We start from the raw sequence: 14,261 nt of genomic DNA on the forward strand, positions 1-14,261 counted from the left end.
TCATAGATTGCTTCTCATATGTGCCTTGACTGGGAGGCTCCAGCTGAGCCAGTGACCCTGGGCTCAAGCCAGCAACCTTGGGATCATGTTGATGATACCGCACCTCCAGCTGGTGACCCCATGCTCAAGCTGGTGAGCAGGTTCTCAAGCCTGATGAGCCTGTGCTGAAGCCGGTGACCTTGGGGTTTTGAACCTGGGACTTTAGCGTCCCAGGTCAATGCTCTACCCCACTGTGCCACCACCAGTCAGGCAGGATTTTATTTTTATGCCCTTGAACCCTAAAAATATTTTAAGTTACAGTCAATGTTGATTTCAATTCAACAAACATTTACTAAGTGACTACTGCACATGTAATTAGAGAAACAGCATGTAAATCCATGTACTTACATCTTCAAGGTCGGCGCCAAGCAAAGACCTGGTACTTAAGTCCAGCCCCTGGAGCTGGAGTCGCGCTACTTCGAGCTCTAGTGACAGGTGTTCTGTCTGCTTCTTTTCTGCCGCCAACTTGGACTCCATCTCCACTGTCACGCTTGCCAGCTTCTGTTGCCACTGTTCATTTTCTGACAAATGCTGCTTCCTAAGGCAGTCCAGCTCTTCCCTCTCAGAATTTAATAACTGTTGGAGCTCTTCAATTTCCTGGTTTTTCATGACTTCTTGACTTTCGATTTTCTCTTCTAGCTTCTTGAGGGACTGCATGTACATCTGACAGAGGACCTCAAGTTCTTCAGTACTCTTCCCTGGGGCTGGGGCTTTCTTGGACAGATCCTCTTCCTCCAGCCTGCTGCAAGACACCTCCTCTAAGTTAGACTGGTTTGCAGAAACATTCCCTTCTAAACTATTCAAAAGGGATGTTTCTCCTGTCTGTTCAAAAAGATCTTTGTAAAATGACAATTCTCCCAGACTTGTAAGACTAGGGCTGTCAGCCAAACAAGAGAATGACAGTGACAGTGAATGCTCCTCCCCGGGTTCCACCTTCCCAACCTTTACCAAGTCACCTTGCGAGTGTCTCAGACTCAATGACAAGACCAAATTTTCGGTCTTCAACGTGTCAACATAGGACTGCAGCTGTGACATCTTAGAGCTCATCTGCCTGTGCTGATCGTGTAGAATTTTGTGCTCGCTCTGTAAGGATGAGAATTTCTCCTGCAATTCAGCAAAGTGCGTTTGAACTTCTTTGTTCGACAGTATCAAATGTTCATAGAAGTTATCGTCACAGGAAGTGTTCCAGGACACGGACATCTCTGCGCTAAGTTGTTCGCCACGCTCACCTTCTGGCATGTCTTCTACTAACTCATCCTGGCAACGACCATGTTCATCATTTAATATTTTAACTTCACTGACGAGTTTCTCAATGTCTTCTGCTATTTTACTAGTTGCTGAGACACATTCTGATCTTGAGTCATTCAGCTCGGACAGTAATTCAAACTTTTCAGCACGCAGCGTTTCACACATTGCCTCTAGCTCGTTCAGCTTGTTCATAGCCGTCTGCAGAGAGCACTGCAGCTGCACATTGTCGTTCTGACTGGCTGGCAACTCCTGAAGCACTGACATATACTTCTCCTCCGTATCTATTTCACAGTCTGGAGGGCCACTAATTTCTTGCGATTGAGTGTCTTGCAGCAAATTTCCAGATTCTGATTCTCTTTTGATTGTCTGTAACTCCTGCTGTAGGCACTCCTTCTCCTTCTCACTTTCCTCAAGTTTCAATGCCATATTTCTTATCTTAGTTTCTAACTGTGCCAACTGTGCATCACAACTGTCTGGAGAACTACCTTTAACTTCAAGCTCCATTGGAAGTTGAATGAGACATTTGTTTATCTCACTGGCTCTTTCTGTCACAGAGTCTCTAATTGGGTCCACTTCTACATGTTGATGCTCATGTTTTGTCTCCATTAACTTCACCAGCTGCTCATTCTCTTGTAGTAAGGCAGTCACTTCCTTCTGCATTTTGCCGTGTTCTTCCTTTAAAGTCATGATTTCTTGCTTTAAACCATTAGCCTCTTTCTGGTGATTGTTTTCAATCTCTATGATCTCAGCTCTCAGATCTTGCTGTAATGACCCCAACTCTTGTACTAGATTCTGGTTTCTTTCTTCAACTAAAGCTAATTTTTTTATCAATGTTTCGTGTTCCTTTGCAAATGTTTCCTTGAGCTGTTCCAACTCATTTTTTCTCTTTTCACAAACACTAGTGCATTCATTCAGCATGCATTCTAATTTGGAGTTCATTTCTTGCGTTGCTTTGTACTTCTCACTAATATCCTCCAGTGCACTTCCTGTCTCTTCACATCTTTGTAGTAAAGCAAGTCTTTCTTTATCGTACTGATTAGATAACTCTGAAATACTTTTCTCCCTTTCAACTATACACTGCGAAAAACTCTCACTTTTTTGGAGTAAGGCCATTTTCTCTTGATTTAAGGTTGCATTAAGTTCCTTGAGAATCCCATTCTCTTGGGTCAGCTCTTCAATTTCTTTTTTATTTAGAGAAAGGATGGAACTCGTTTCCTTTTTCTCTGAACTCAGAGTTTCAGACAAAAGTTGGAGCTCCTTTAGAGAGTCTTGAAGTAAATGGTTGCTCTTTTTTAATTCTTGAATCTCTGCTTGCTCACTCTCTAATCTTTCATTCAAAAGTAGCAACTCCCTGTCCTTGTTCTCCAGGGCAGCTAAAGTTTCGGTAACAACATTCTGGTGCATGGAAGTGTCTTCCTGTAACCTGCTAATGCGTTGACTTGTTTCAGCCACAAAACTCTGGTGCATCTGTTCTGCTCTGATGAGGTTTTCTTCTATTTCTCCTCGGACTTGCACCAAATCTTCACACTGCTTTTGCAGGTCTGAGTTCATCTGCTTTTGAGACTCTAGTGAAAACTCGAGAGAAATGACTCTATTTTTTAAGACAGCTGAATTTTCTGGACTTTGATCTGCATCAACATGGCTGTTGCTCCTTTCTGAAGGCATGCTTCCTTGCTCTCCAAGTATGTTTACAAAGGAATCATTCCCTACAGATTGCTGCTCAGAAGCCAAAAGACTTCTGTGATGAGGCTCATTTGTTACCAAAGAATCACTGGCCTTTAGCAGATCCCTGAGGCTTTCACACTCAAAGTGCAACTCTAGGTAACGCTGGTCTTTGTCCGTTATTTCACTTGACAGTAACTGAAGCTTGTGCTTTAGATCTTCAACCTGCTCGGTCAGCTCAGAAACTTTCAGACACATATTTTCCATTTCCTTCTTATGTTTCTGATCCGAGAACTCAGCTTTCTGCTGCAGTTCTGTGTAAGCTTGTTTCTGCGTCTCTACCTCCACAGTCCTGCTATCAATCACATTGTGAAGGTTTCTCACCTCGACGTTGAGGTTTTCTCTTTCCCTCTCCAGTGCGCTTACTCTCTCGTTGTATTCATTGCTTTTTATTTGTTGTGTCTTGAGACAAGTTTCCAGCTGATCAATTTTTCCCTGCAAGCTTTCCTTGTCTGATTTCATCTGCTTTACAAGTTGTTCGTTTTCACTTTTCCAATGAGAAAACCGAGTTTTCTCTTCTTTTAGTTCTTCAAATTCTTTCTTCTTTAACTCCAAAGCACTCAATAAAGCTTCAGACTCCCTTTCTGTTTTGCTTAACTTTTCGCTCAGTTGTTCAATGTGATGCTCCCTTTGCTTCAAAAGGTCTTGGGAGCAATCACGTTGCTTTTCCAGATCAGCCAAGGCAAGCTTCAGTTTCTCCAATGTCAAGGAATTCTCTTGCTGATTTATTTTTTCTTGAAGATCTCTTAATGTGGTTTCCTGTGAAGTATTCTTAGCTATTAAAAGTAAAAAATAAAAAACAATGTCAATGTTTCTAATATTTATTTTACAAGAATTCTAAAAGGAAAAACAAAATAATTCAAACTAACAAATTCTCAGCCCTGGCATTGTCACTTGGGTACCTCCTGCAGAGTAGTTCACCTGAGCATCATCTAAGCTTATGTAACGACAGTGAGAAACATGGTCCTTTTCGGGATGCTAATATATTTGTTCATATTTTTTCTAAGCAGCTTAATAAAATGTTGTTGTCTAATATACCAAGAGATTATTGTCCTAAGCACTTGAAACTTGCCTTTCTTCTTTTTCTTTGTATGTTTTTATGTATATGTGTACAGAATACCTGTTTTATTGCATTTCACAGATGCTGCATGTTTTACAAACTAAAGGCAAGAGCCCCACCAGCAAAAAGATCACAACTCGCTTTATTATGATACTCACTTCATTGCAAGTATGAAATACTTATCAAAGAGAGAAAACTGTGACAAAAACAGCACTGAAATAGAAATATCCACTTCACCGTGGAGTAATTCTGATTTCCTAAAAAATAAGTAACTATTCCACCATTTTAGCCAAAATCTACAGGATTAAGGACAAAAGAATCCTCTATATCAGTAATTCTCAAGGCCTATATAGGAGTGTCATTGAGGAGCAATGTCACCCACATCCCAGCCCTCATAGTAATGGTGGTGTCTACAAATCCAAGAATCATCCAGAGGCTTTTTCAAACTCCACTGCCACCTGTTTTCTCCAACCACACATGTGCACCCACGGGTCCCCCTCACTTTCATTCACAGCGATGGGAAGGCTTCATGTTCCCCAACTACTGGGGGAGAACCTAAGTTGAGAATCTCAACAGTAGATGATAAAGGTAGCACGTGTTCTAAATGCAGATGTTACAGTAAGTGTAAAACCGCTCCTATTGTTAACCTGCTGATCTCAGTTTACCTACTGAGTGGTGGCTTTTGGTAGGCCACAAGGGCTATCAATCATCTCTGCTCATGAGGACCTGAGACAACAACCCTGGTGTCCAACACTGAAAAACACCCACACCCTTCTGTTTTCTTATAGTTTCCTTTCAAGAAAAGAGTGACACTTCTACCTACTGCTACAAAAAAACCTAAAGCTGACTTGGGGAGATGGGAATTTAAAAAAGAAAAGTCACAGACAAGTGTGACACATAATCCACAGGTCAGGTTAAAAGAAACTCTCAATGTGCTAATGCCCAGATGAGACAGTAGAGTAAGTAGGAGCCAAACAGTAGACAGATACACAGGAAACCAATGGTGGATTCATTTGGTGTGTATAGCTTAATTCTGCGGCTCTAAAGGAAATAAAATCATTCAGTCAAGTAAGTCATCAAAACTCAATGGTCACTAAGGGCTAGGACAACATGCACTTCATACAGGAATTTTCCATTATAAGGGGAAAAGTAATGAGCGAGGAGATGAGCTGTCTGAATATAACTAGCAAGCACACTTGAGGCAAACAATAGCACTCCAGAGTGACACAGCACTGACAATTTATTTTTGTGTGGAAAATATTTACCCCTCTGGTTTCAAAGTACTGAAAACCTGGCATTTGGGGACTTGATCTGTTCCATTAAAAAATGTCCAACTATCACTCTGAAAACTAAAAAGTAGAGGAGAGAAAACTTTCTCCACACTGACGGTAGACATCTTTCTGGGAAAGCATATGGAAAAAGTCAAAGAGGCTAATGCCACCCACCCTCACGCACGGAACGTCAGCTTAGAGAAATAACCCTCCACACTCGACTTACCCCGCATTTCCTCTGCAGAAGCCTGGCTCTCGCTCAAACACCGCTTGGTCTTCTTCAGTTCCTCCTGCAGGTGGCAGACTTCTCTGGCACTCTGCTCAGACTGACTCTTAAGGAAACTGTTTTCCTTCTTCATTTCCTACAGCACACATTGACTGGGTTATAATCAAAACAAGCACTGGAGCAAACCGACTTCTGCCTTAGTAGGCGTCCCTAACAGAACTGAATATGTACTTCACCAGGGGAGGAATCACACTTGCCCTTTGAGTTCTTACTCAAGTCTGACATTCTTACTTAAACCAAATGATTTTATGAATCAAAGTTAAAACAAAAGCACAAAACCCAAATCTGATCATTGTCTTCCTTCAAGAAATGTTTCTTTGAACTTTCTGATTGTCCCTAAGCTTGTTAAAGAGTTAGCTTATAGGAAAATCCTATTAAAAAGACCCTCAAGGACACATGCTCCTGTCACACCTGAGTGATCAAGTGTATCTTCACAAAGCTCTGGTGAGCTAAGGAGCGAAAAAAATTCACATGACAAATGTTTGCTTTACACTGTAAAACCATCTCAAGGGTCACTATAAGTAAATTATGGGGATGTCTCTATAAGTAAATTATCTTTCATAAGTGTGTACCAAAAAAATCAACAAGCTATATGCTGGAACGGGCTTTATAAAAGACGTAAATATAAGTAAGACAAGTACCCACATGGCAGGTAACCCCCAACAGGGGAAGACGTGATGCCAATCACTTAATACACACTGGGATGTACTAACTACTGACGAGAGATGGGGTGGGCTGTGGGAAATCGGGCACAGAAGGAAGAATTTTTCCCAGACAGAAGAATCCAAGCTTCACAGTGAAAACAGATTCTCGGGGCGCCTGATGACATAAAGCATCCGTGCACCGAAGTGCACACAAAGTAGCAGAGACGCACTGTAGCCCCACTGTACTATCTAGGGAGACATGTCTATTTTTTAAATATTAAAACCAAGCCATATTTAAGGTGCTATTGCTTATTAACCACATAAGGCACACAATATCATAAATTCTCTATTCCCTCAACCCGTTTTCCAACTTCAATGATGTCATGGCTGATAAGTATCTCAGCTTATGTCCTATGCCACCCTCTGGACTACAGAGAACTGGCATATACTCACAGAACTAAGGGCTTCATACCCTTGGGCGGAAAAATTCGTAAGGATAACTTTAAAAAAACAAACAAATCCAAACACATTTTAAAAATTCCCCTCTGAGAAGTAGGGGACATTTTTGAATCTTAAAGAAACAATTAAGACCCAGCCTCCCAAACCCTGCTGCACCATTAGAAAACAGATGGCCCTGGCAGAGCGGTGCTGGACGGCTGCCTTCAATTATCAGTCTGGTTACCACCAGCAGATGGGGACCAAGGCAGCAAAGCCAAATTCAAGAAGAGGGGAAATCTGGCTAGGAGAAAGTACTTAAAAACTTGCTGGCAGCTGCTGTGTTCGTGTATGTGTGTTCATTTCCTCAAGATAAGACAGAGCTGGGCCCACTGAACTTAAACTCCTGTCTTTGTCCTAATCCTGCCTCCCTTCCATGCTGGCAAATTAAGACATCAATCAGAGCTAATGGGCCACTCCAACTGATCTCAAGACTGAGAGAGAGGCTGACACCCATACTCAGTAGTGTTCAAGTCTGCAAAGAATGAACATTAAGGCACAACGATGTTACTGACTTAAAACTAGCATCATTAAACTATATGGACACTATCATTGCCTGTTTGTTCATCAAGCTCAAGAGAAATCACCATCAAACGAGATCAGAGATGTGAAAGGAAAAATACTTTAAAGCACTTTAACAAGGGTAATGGGCCATTATTAATATTTCTTCTCAAAATCTAACAGCAGCCAGATCTGCACGATCAGTGCTCAGATCAGCTGAGTTCAACAAAACAGAGTACCTGAAATTTAACCACCTTAGTTGACTGAGCATTTTTACTTTGCAACCTACAGAATACTTTCATACCCTAAAAATTAATCAAATCAAAAGGCATCTATATCCAGAGGTGACAAGAAAGCTGAGAAGACCCTCTGGGCAAAGCTGAGTGCACTCCAGAGAGGGAGGGGACAACTTTTACTTCTGTGCCTGTTTGTCTCCACCCACCTCAGTCCATCAACGGAGAGATTTACATGAATAGGAAGTTAAAGGGATAGATTAACATGTCTTTCTCTATTCTGGCATTAGCTCTGTAAATATTTGTTTCTAACAAAGAAATGTTCAGCCAATCCTGGTACCCAGTAGGCTTCTAATGCTACAGCTATGACCAACCCAAGAATTTTAAAAGGCCAGAATTTACAAAATGAACATTTGAAAATGGAGCTGTAGGCTGCCATCCATCAGCAATTTGTTTTCCATGAGGCTACAGCCACTTAAGACTTGATTGGGTAGCCTCATTATCAACAATGCGTTAAGCGTACAAGGATATGTTCTCTCCTAGGCGTCTCTTGCATCTGACATGATTTGCAAAATTGAGCACCAGTCTGGATATCTCGACAAAAATCTCTATCACCACAAGCCAGCATTAGAGCTTAGCAAGCTATTCCACCCAGATCAACTTCAGTTTAGGAGCAGCGAGGGAGGCATCCCTTCCTGGGGCTAAACGGATCTCAGTTACCGTGTGCTATTTCGTGATCCCATCCGTGAATGAAGTTTAATAAGTCTGCTGGGGCAAAGTCTATATCGTGAACAAGGGACAAATGCGAAGGATGTGTTTTTCCCTTCCGCCTCATCATTCTTGCCTGCCAGACCAAGCTACTTAGAGGACCTGGTGTAATAAAGACACCCATGCTCGGAAACATCCCCAAGCAAGTGCGCCCCACCCCCACCCCATCCTGGCTGTCAAATGGTGATACACAATGACCTAACCCCAATGCTACGGAGCTAGCAGCCAATGGTGGATGAGCAGTTTATTTAAACCATCCATTCACTTTGATACTACATGTTAACTTTACCCTTGGCTAGGCCACTGAATCACATTTCCACCACTGATAATTTCTCATTGTGAGTGGCGTATTAGTATGCTAAACACAAACAACAAAATTTTCAGTACAACTGTCACATTATTTCAGCATCCAAAACCTATCAGCGTGCTAAACTTGTTGGTACTTACAATTAGATACAGAAAGAGACCCAGAGTGATAGAACAGGCAAAATTTTAAATGTGTAAAATCTCAAATGCACTGTACCCTAGCTCATCACTTCCCGTGCCTTTGGGTAACAGCAAACTGGACACACAATTATAAAAACCAAAGCCCTAAGCAGGTGGACTGCAATAATTTCCTGAGTGCTTAGGCGCTGGGCAGCGTTCAATGTAATCATTGATACAGCTTTGAAAAAGGAGGGGTATTATTCGTCCCTATTTGCAGATAAGGAAAGGCAGACTCAGAAAAAGAAGGCACTGTCCCAAGGTCCCCCAGCAGGTAGGTGACAGAAAAGCAATTCAATTCCTGATCTCGCTCATTGTAAAGCCACCAACATCATACCATAGTGTTATACCACCGCTGTAAATGGGTCAGTCACTTTTCTGATCCCCATCCCAATTCAAAATCAAGAGCCAGCTAAAGCCCTGAGTTCTTAATGTCATCTTCAGAAGACACACACATAAATTAAGACAAATACTAAATGAATTCCCGGGTCTCACTCTAGGCACTTGCACACACCTGCCCTCACTGGACACAGACATCAATGAAATATAAGTGTGACAGGTGGGCACTGAACTCGGTACAGGCAAGTTCACCGTGGACAGCTCCACAGCTGGCCCACCAGACCCCGTCGGATGCTCAAGTCTTCAGGAACACCTGCAAGACAATGCCCAGCCCACCACTGTGCCTTGGCCAAGCAGCCCATTTTGAAAGTGTTTGAACTCTCTTAACCAGACGACTGCTTTTACAAAACGCTTCCACCAGGCAGCCAGCAGAGTCGCGGGAGAGTTCCTGGCTGAAAAGGAAGCTCACAGAGGGAAGAGTTTGGTGCCAGTCTGCCTGTGGAAATGTTAGCAGAAGCATCTGTTGGTTGGTCCCCACTGGCCAAAAGGCAAACATTTGTTTTGCTGAAACAAAACACTTCCATTTGAAAACATTCGCTGATGAAACCATCATCTGAGATGCAGTTTTCTTCCACTCCAGTTGCTGGAACGGCGGCCTCCCATCTCCAGCCTTGTTACCCCGTAGGCCAGCTGCATTATCCATCACTGCTTTCCTCCTAACAGATGTTCAGACTTTACAACTACGTTACACTCTTCAAAGCTGAGGGATGAATAGATTTCGCCTCTCCTCACCAGCATAAATAACTGTTCTTTACAGAGAATTTAAAAAAAAAAGTCTTTATGGTCTAAAAATGTTACCACAATATATTTAAAGAATAAGTGCAAAATTTTCTTTCCTGTGACATCTGATGGGGAAGAAACCTCTACTGTTCTGCTGTGCTTCCTTGTAATAGTACAATGCTGGCTTATGGTTCAGTTCAAACTGGTGCTGCCCGTTAAGCATCCCTAAGTGGCTCTTAATCAAACCCTTTAAAATAAACTCCAGGCCACTAAATAAATTCAGAGAGAAGCCAAATTAAAGTTAAGTATAGATAAAATCCTATCAACAGAAGCAACATCGGGGTAGGCCTGTGGGCCCACACCACTGGGAGTACCTCATTAGCACTGTATATATAAAACAGGAATCTACGAAGACAGTGCCAACCACACTCAACACTAAGGCGAATGCTGACTTAAAAGCCAGAGTAGTGTCATTTACAATTACTTGATATTTTCGTAAGAATGTGAAATCCAGAAACTCCTCATCTGCCATTACTTGTGCTCATTGAAAGCACTGACTTCCCACGAGGTTTTTAATATCTGATGACTCAAGAGCCAACCCTTGGAAAAGGGATTTAAATGACACCACTCATCATCAATTTCGTTTCTTTCCATTTAGAAAATCCCTTTTTCTTCCATTCTTTCACCTCCCAAATGGTCTAAAACAATCTTTGAATAAAGAAAAAGAGTGGTATGTGTTCTTAATCCAAGTCATGTTTTCATATAATTGCTAGATAAGGATTAGTAATTAGATTGGAACAGAAAATGAAAAAAAAAAAAACAAAAAACCAGACCGTTCTATGCCACAGGTTATACACAAAATACTTTGTCAAATCTACTCTGGCAAATAAAATAGAAATGCCATGGTTGTGGTCGGCTGCTGGGAAGCGGCGCAGAAGCTCCCTGTAACCCTCCCACCGCAGCCCGAACAGCGGCTGGGGACGGTCACCTCCGCCCTCACTCACCTCACTGCTCCTCCGCAGCTCACTCTCCCGGGTCTCACTGGCCTGCAGCGCCTGTTCCGTTCTGCAGAAATTTTGCTTAAACTCATCCAGCTTCTTTTCTAGTTGGTGCTTTACTGATGTGACCTACAAAGAGGAAATAAGAGCCAAGGTTCTGTTTTCTGTACTTTTTTGATCATTTATTCTTCAATAATGAAACAGTCAGGGAATCGGAGTTGACGGTGTCTATGTTGGCTGAGACTCTCCCTCTGAGAGACGGGGAGGGAGCGACAGCGGAGTCTCACGGGAGTGATCTGACCCAACTGACATGTAAAAAGGCTCACTCTGGCCGCTGGCTGTAAACAGACCAAGGAAAAGTGCCGAACTGGGACAGTTAGGAGGCTACCACAGCAACCCAGGAGGGAGAGGACGTGGTCTTTGACCCGACACAGCACTGGAAATGGTAAAACAGTCTCACTCAACATAAAAACAGGCAGGCGTAAAGTCCGGTTTATCCTCAGTAGGGTGGTGAGGTCTGCAGCACACGGACGGGCTGACGGCACTCTATCCTGACACAGATAACAGCTACAAGAGACATGCCTGATAACAATTTATTGTTAAGCATTTATTCTACATAGACTTTGTGTTTTAACACAAAAAAAGCTTAATATACTATGTATGTATAATGCACACCAATATGCATATGCACACACATATACATAGATATACAGAAATACACATACATGTGTGGGCATGTAAATAAATAACAGTAGAGTCAGCACAGTTTGGTGGATAACTCTGACGTGAGAGAGAAAAGGAGGAGCTAAAGAGTATGGGGCTTTTGGCCTGAGTGATGTGAAGACCAGAATTTATATTTACTGTGATGGAAAGACGAGGGGAGGAGCAAGTTTGAAAAAACAGCAGGAGTTCCACTATTAATGTGTGAAGTGTGAGATGCCTGTTAAGAAATGCGAGTGGAAATGTCAGATACATGCCCACAAATCTCAAGTTCAGAACTTGAGATGTCCAGGCCGGAGACAGAAATGTGGGAACCACCACCATATAGTAGAAATGTAAAACCACAAAACTGGACATTTTTGAAATGTGAGTTCAATAAGAAAAGTGACCGTAATTTTCAGTGCTTTGACTACTTGAGTAAGGAAAGTGAGGATGGAGCATTTTTCCTTCCAAGTGCCCCAAGTCAGCTGGGGGACAGAAACAACAGGCACAGGAGGAGAGAGTAGGCAGCGCCCACCTTATCCAGGTCGGCCTGCAGGATGTTGTGAGCGCTCTTGGCCTGCTGCAGCTCCTGCGTGAGCTTGGCCTTCACCTGCGTGTACTCTTGGTCCAGGGTCTGGAAGGAGCGCTGCTGACGGGAGAGCTCCTAAGAAGCAAAAGACACATGCATGGCGCTGACAGTGGTTCCCGGGTGGCTTGCAGGGTGACACAGACATCCCACAGGAAATGTGCCACAGTCCAAGATAATGGGCGAGCAGACCATCCACTCCATGGTGAACAGTCAGCCTGAGCACTGGTCCTGATAACCAAACCCAGGCCTCTGAGGGCCCGGGAAAGAGTCTGCCGGTTGACCACATGGAAGCTAGCCTGTTTCTACCTCTTCCCCACTCTAATCAATCATCTCTGTTCGGAACTATCCAGGGAACAAAAGAGAGTAGAGCTGCATTGCAACCATCACAATTCAGCTGAGAAATCAAACGCACTCAAAATCCATATGCCACTTATAGTTGGGAATGATGCAAAGTATGTGTCAGCAATGAACCTGGATAATCGCCCAAGGGTACCAGAGGGATATCCGCTTGCAGTGGCTTTAATGTGTGTGTGTGTGCTTGTGGTCTTTGTTGTTTTGGGGTGTTTTTTCCTCCCTATCACCCTCCCGCTACACAAGGGATTGCCAGCTTTGACTCTACTCATATTCTGGGCTGGGGACAATGCTTTATCTAAGGTACTGTCCCATATTATAGGGTGTTTACCTGTAGCCCTGGCCCCTAGCTACTAAATGCTAGTAGCCCTCCACTCCCACCCCATTTGTGATAATAAAAAATGTGCCCAGATATTGCTCGGTATACCCTAGGGAAGAAAAAAATAACACCCCCATTAAAAACACTGTTCTAGACTATAACCCCACATCCTGGTCATCCCTTTCACCTAGGGACTAGCCAAGTGCCTGGTATCTTATTTGCTCAAGAAATAATAGATACCGTATTTACATTCCTGTTTTATTGGGGGATCACTTTATCAATCTTATAAATGTCTTATCATTATACTATACACCTGAAACTAACAGAATATTAAATGTCAACTGGAAGTTAAAAATTTTTTAAATAAAATTTTAAAAAACTATTTAAATGCACAATGGGTTATATAATTCCCCCAGAAGGTGGAATTACTTCCTTATGGGTAATTCTCTTCATCTTGCGCACTGTTTACAAGTAGTCCTGGTGAGATAAACAGTAGAGGAATGAGCAGTCTGAAGAGTATATGAGGCTGTGTCTGATCAAGACGAGCCCTGACCTGCAGTCACTCTCGCGGGAAGTCTGTGGGCCCTCACTCAGTCTGCATGACACATGTCAGGCTAACTCCCGGCACCTGGCAGTTGGACCTGCAGAAGGGCGTCCTCAGCTCTGCCCTGTCTGCCGACGTCTATCCCCACATCATCAGCTACTGTTCTGACGTATCTGCCAACCAAGAGGCTTTACCACAGCCAGAGGATACAATACAATTTCCTTCACAACAGAGAATATTTGAAAAAAGAAACATGACCCTTTCCTACTCCGAATAAAAAGCTCAAGCAAATCAGACAACATGGATAAAAAAGAACATTCTCACTAAGAAGTTCCTTCTCTAATCCAAACTAAAAGATGGGAGAGTATGAAGGGAAACACAGTGACCTTGCTCTCACAGAGAAATTCCCTGGGATATCCCAAATGATGACACACGGCTCCTCTTTTCAAATGATGAAAATGGGACTCCCGGCCACGCTCCCCAGGAATCCATTCAGCTTACCTCGTGAAACTCCTTCTCTTTTTCCTTGAGTTTCTGTTCCAGGGAACACCTGGCGCTTTCTGCATTTTGTCGCTGACAACTCAAATCTTCGGTCAGTTTTTTCAGTTTCTGTTCCAACGCTGTATACTGACAACAAATAAAAAATGCAAAACAAAATCATTCAAGGAAATTAGTAATATATTTAAATAAGTCCCAAGTTCTGTTCAAGTTTAGCATTGTGTTTTGACATTTTTTTCCAGAAAAAGTTGTGTTTTAAACTATTGGCCATATACCAGAACCCCTATAATTATTTTAGTACACATAAAATTTGTATTTGGGGAATAGTCACAAGGATCTAAAGCAGTGGTTCTCAACCTTTCTAATGCCGTGACCCCACAATACAGTTCCT

The 14,261-nt window shown here is 42.6% G+C and overlaps 1 protein-coding gene across 1 annotated transcript in view; it reads right to left on the bottom strand.

The window, feature by feature from the left end:
- The window catches only part of CENPF (centromere protein F), a 55,856-nt gene that overhangs the window by 24,325 nt on the left and 17,270 nt on the right, over window positions 1-14,261 (bottom strand). The window contains exons 8-12 of the mRNA XM_066361748.1: window positions 13,874-13,999; window positions 12,105-12,233; window positions 10,874-10,996; window positions 5,567-5,702; window positions 388-3,785 (exon numbers count right to left, since the gene is read on the bottom strand). Of these exons, the coding sequence (XP_066217845.1) occupies window positions 388-3,785; window positions 5,567-5,702; window positions 10,874-10,996; window positions 12,105-12,233; window positions 13,874-13,999 (3,912 nt within the window). The remainder of the gene's footprint in view (window positions 1-387; window positions 3,786-5,566; window positions 5,703-10,873; window positions 10,997-12,104; window positions 12,234-13,873; window positions 14,000-14,261) is intronic.

The sequence above is a fragment of the Saccopteryx leptura genome, chromosome 2 (assembly GCF_036850995.1).
Source record: "Saccopteryx leptura isolate mSacLep1 chromosome 2, mSacLep1_pri_phased_curated, whole genome shotgun sequence".
NCBI lineage: Eukaryota > Metazoa > Chordata > Mammalia > Chiroptera > Emballonuridae > Saccopteryx > Saccopteryx leptura.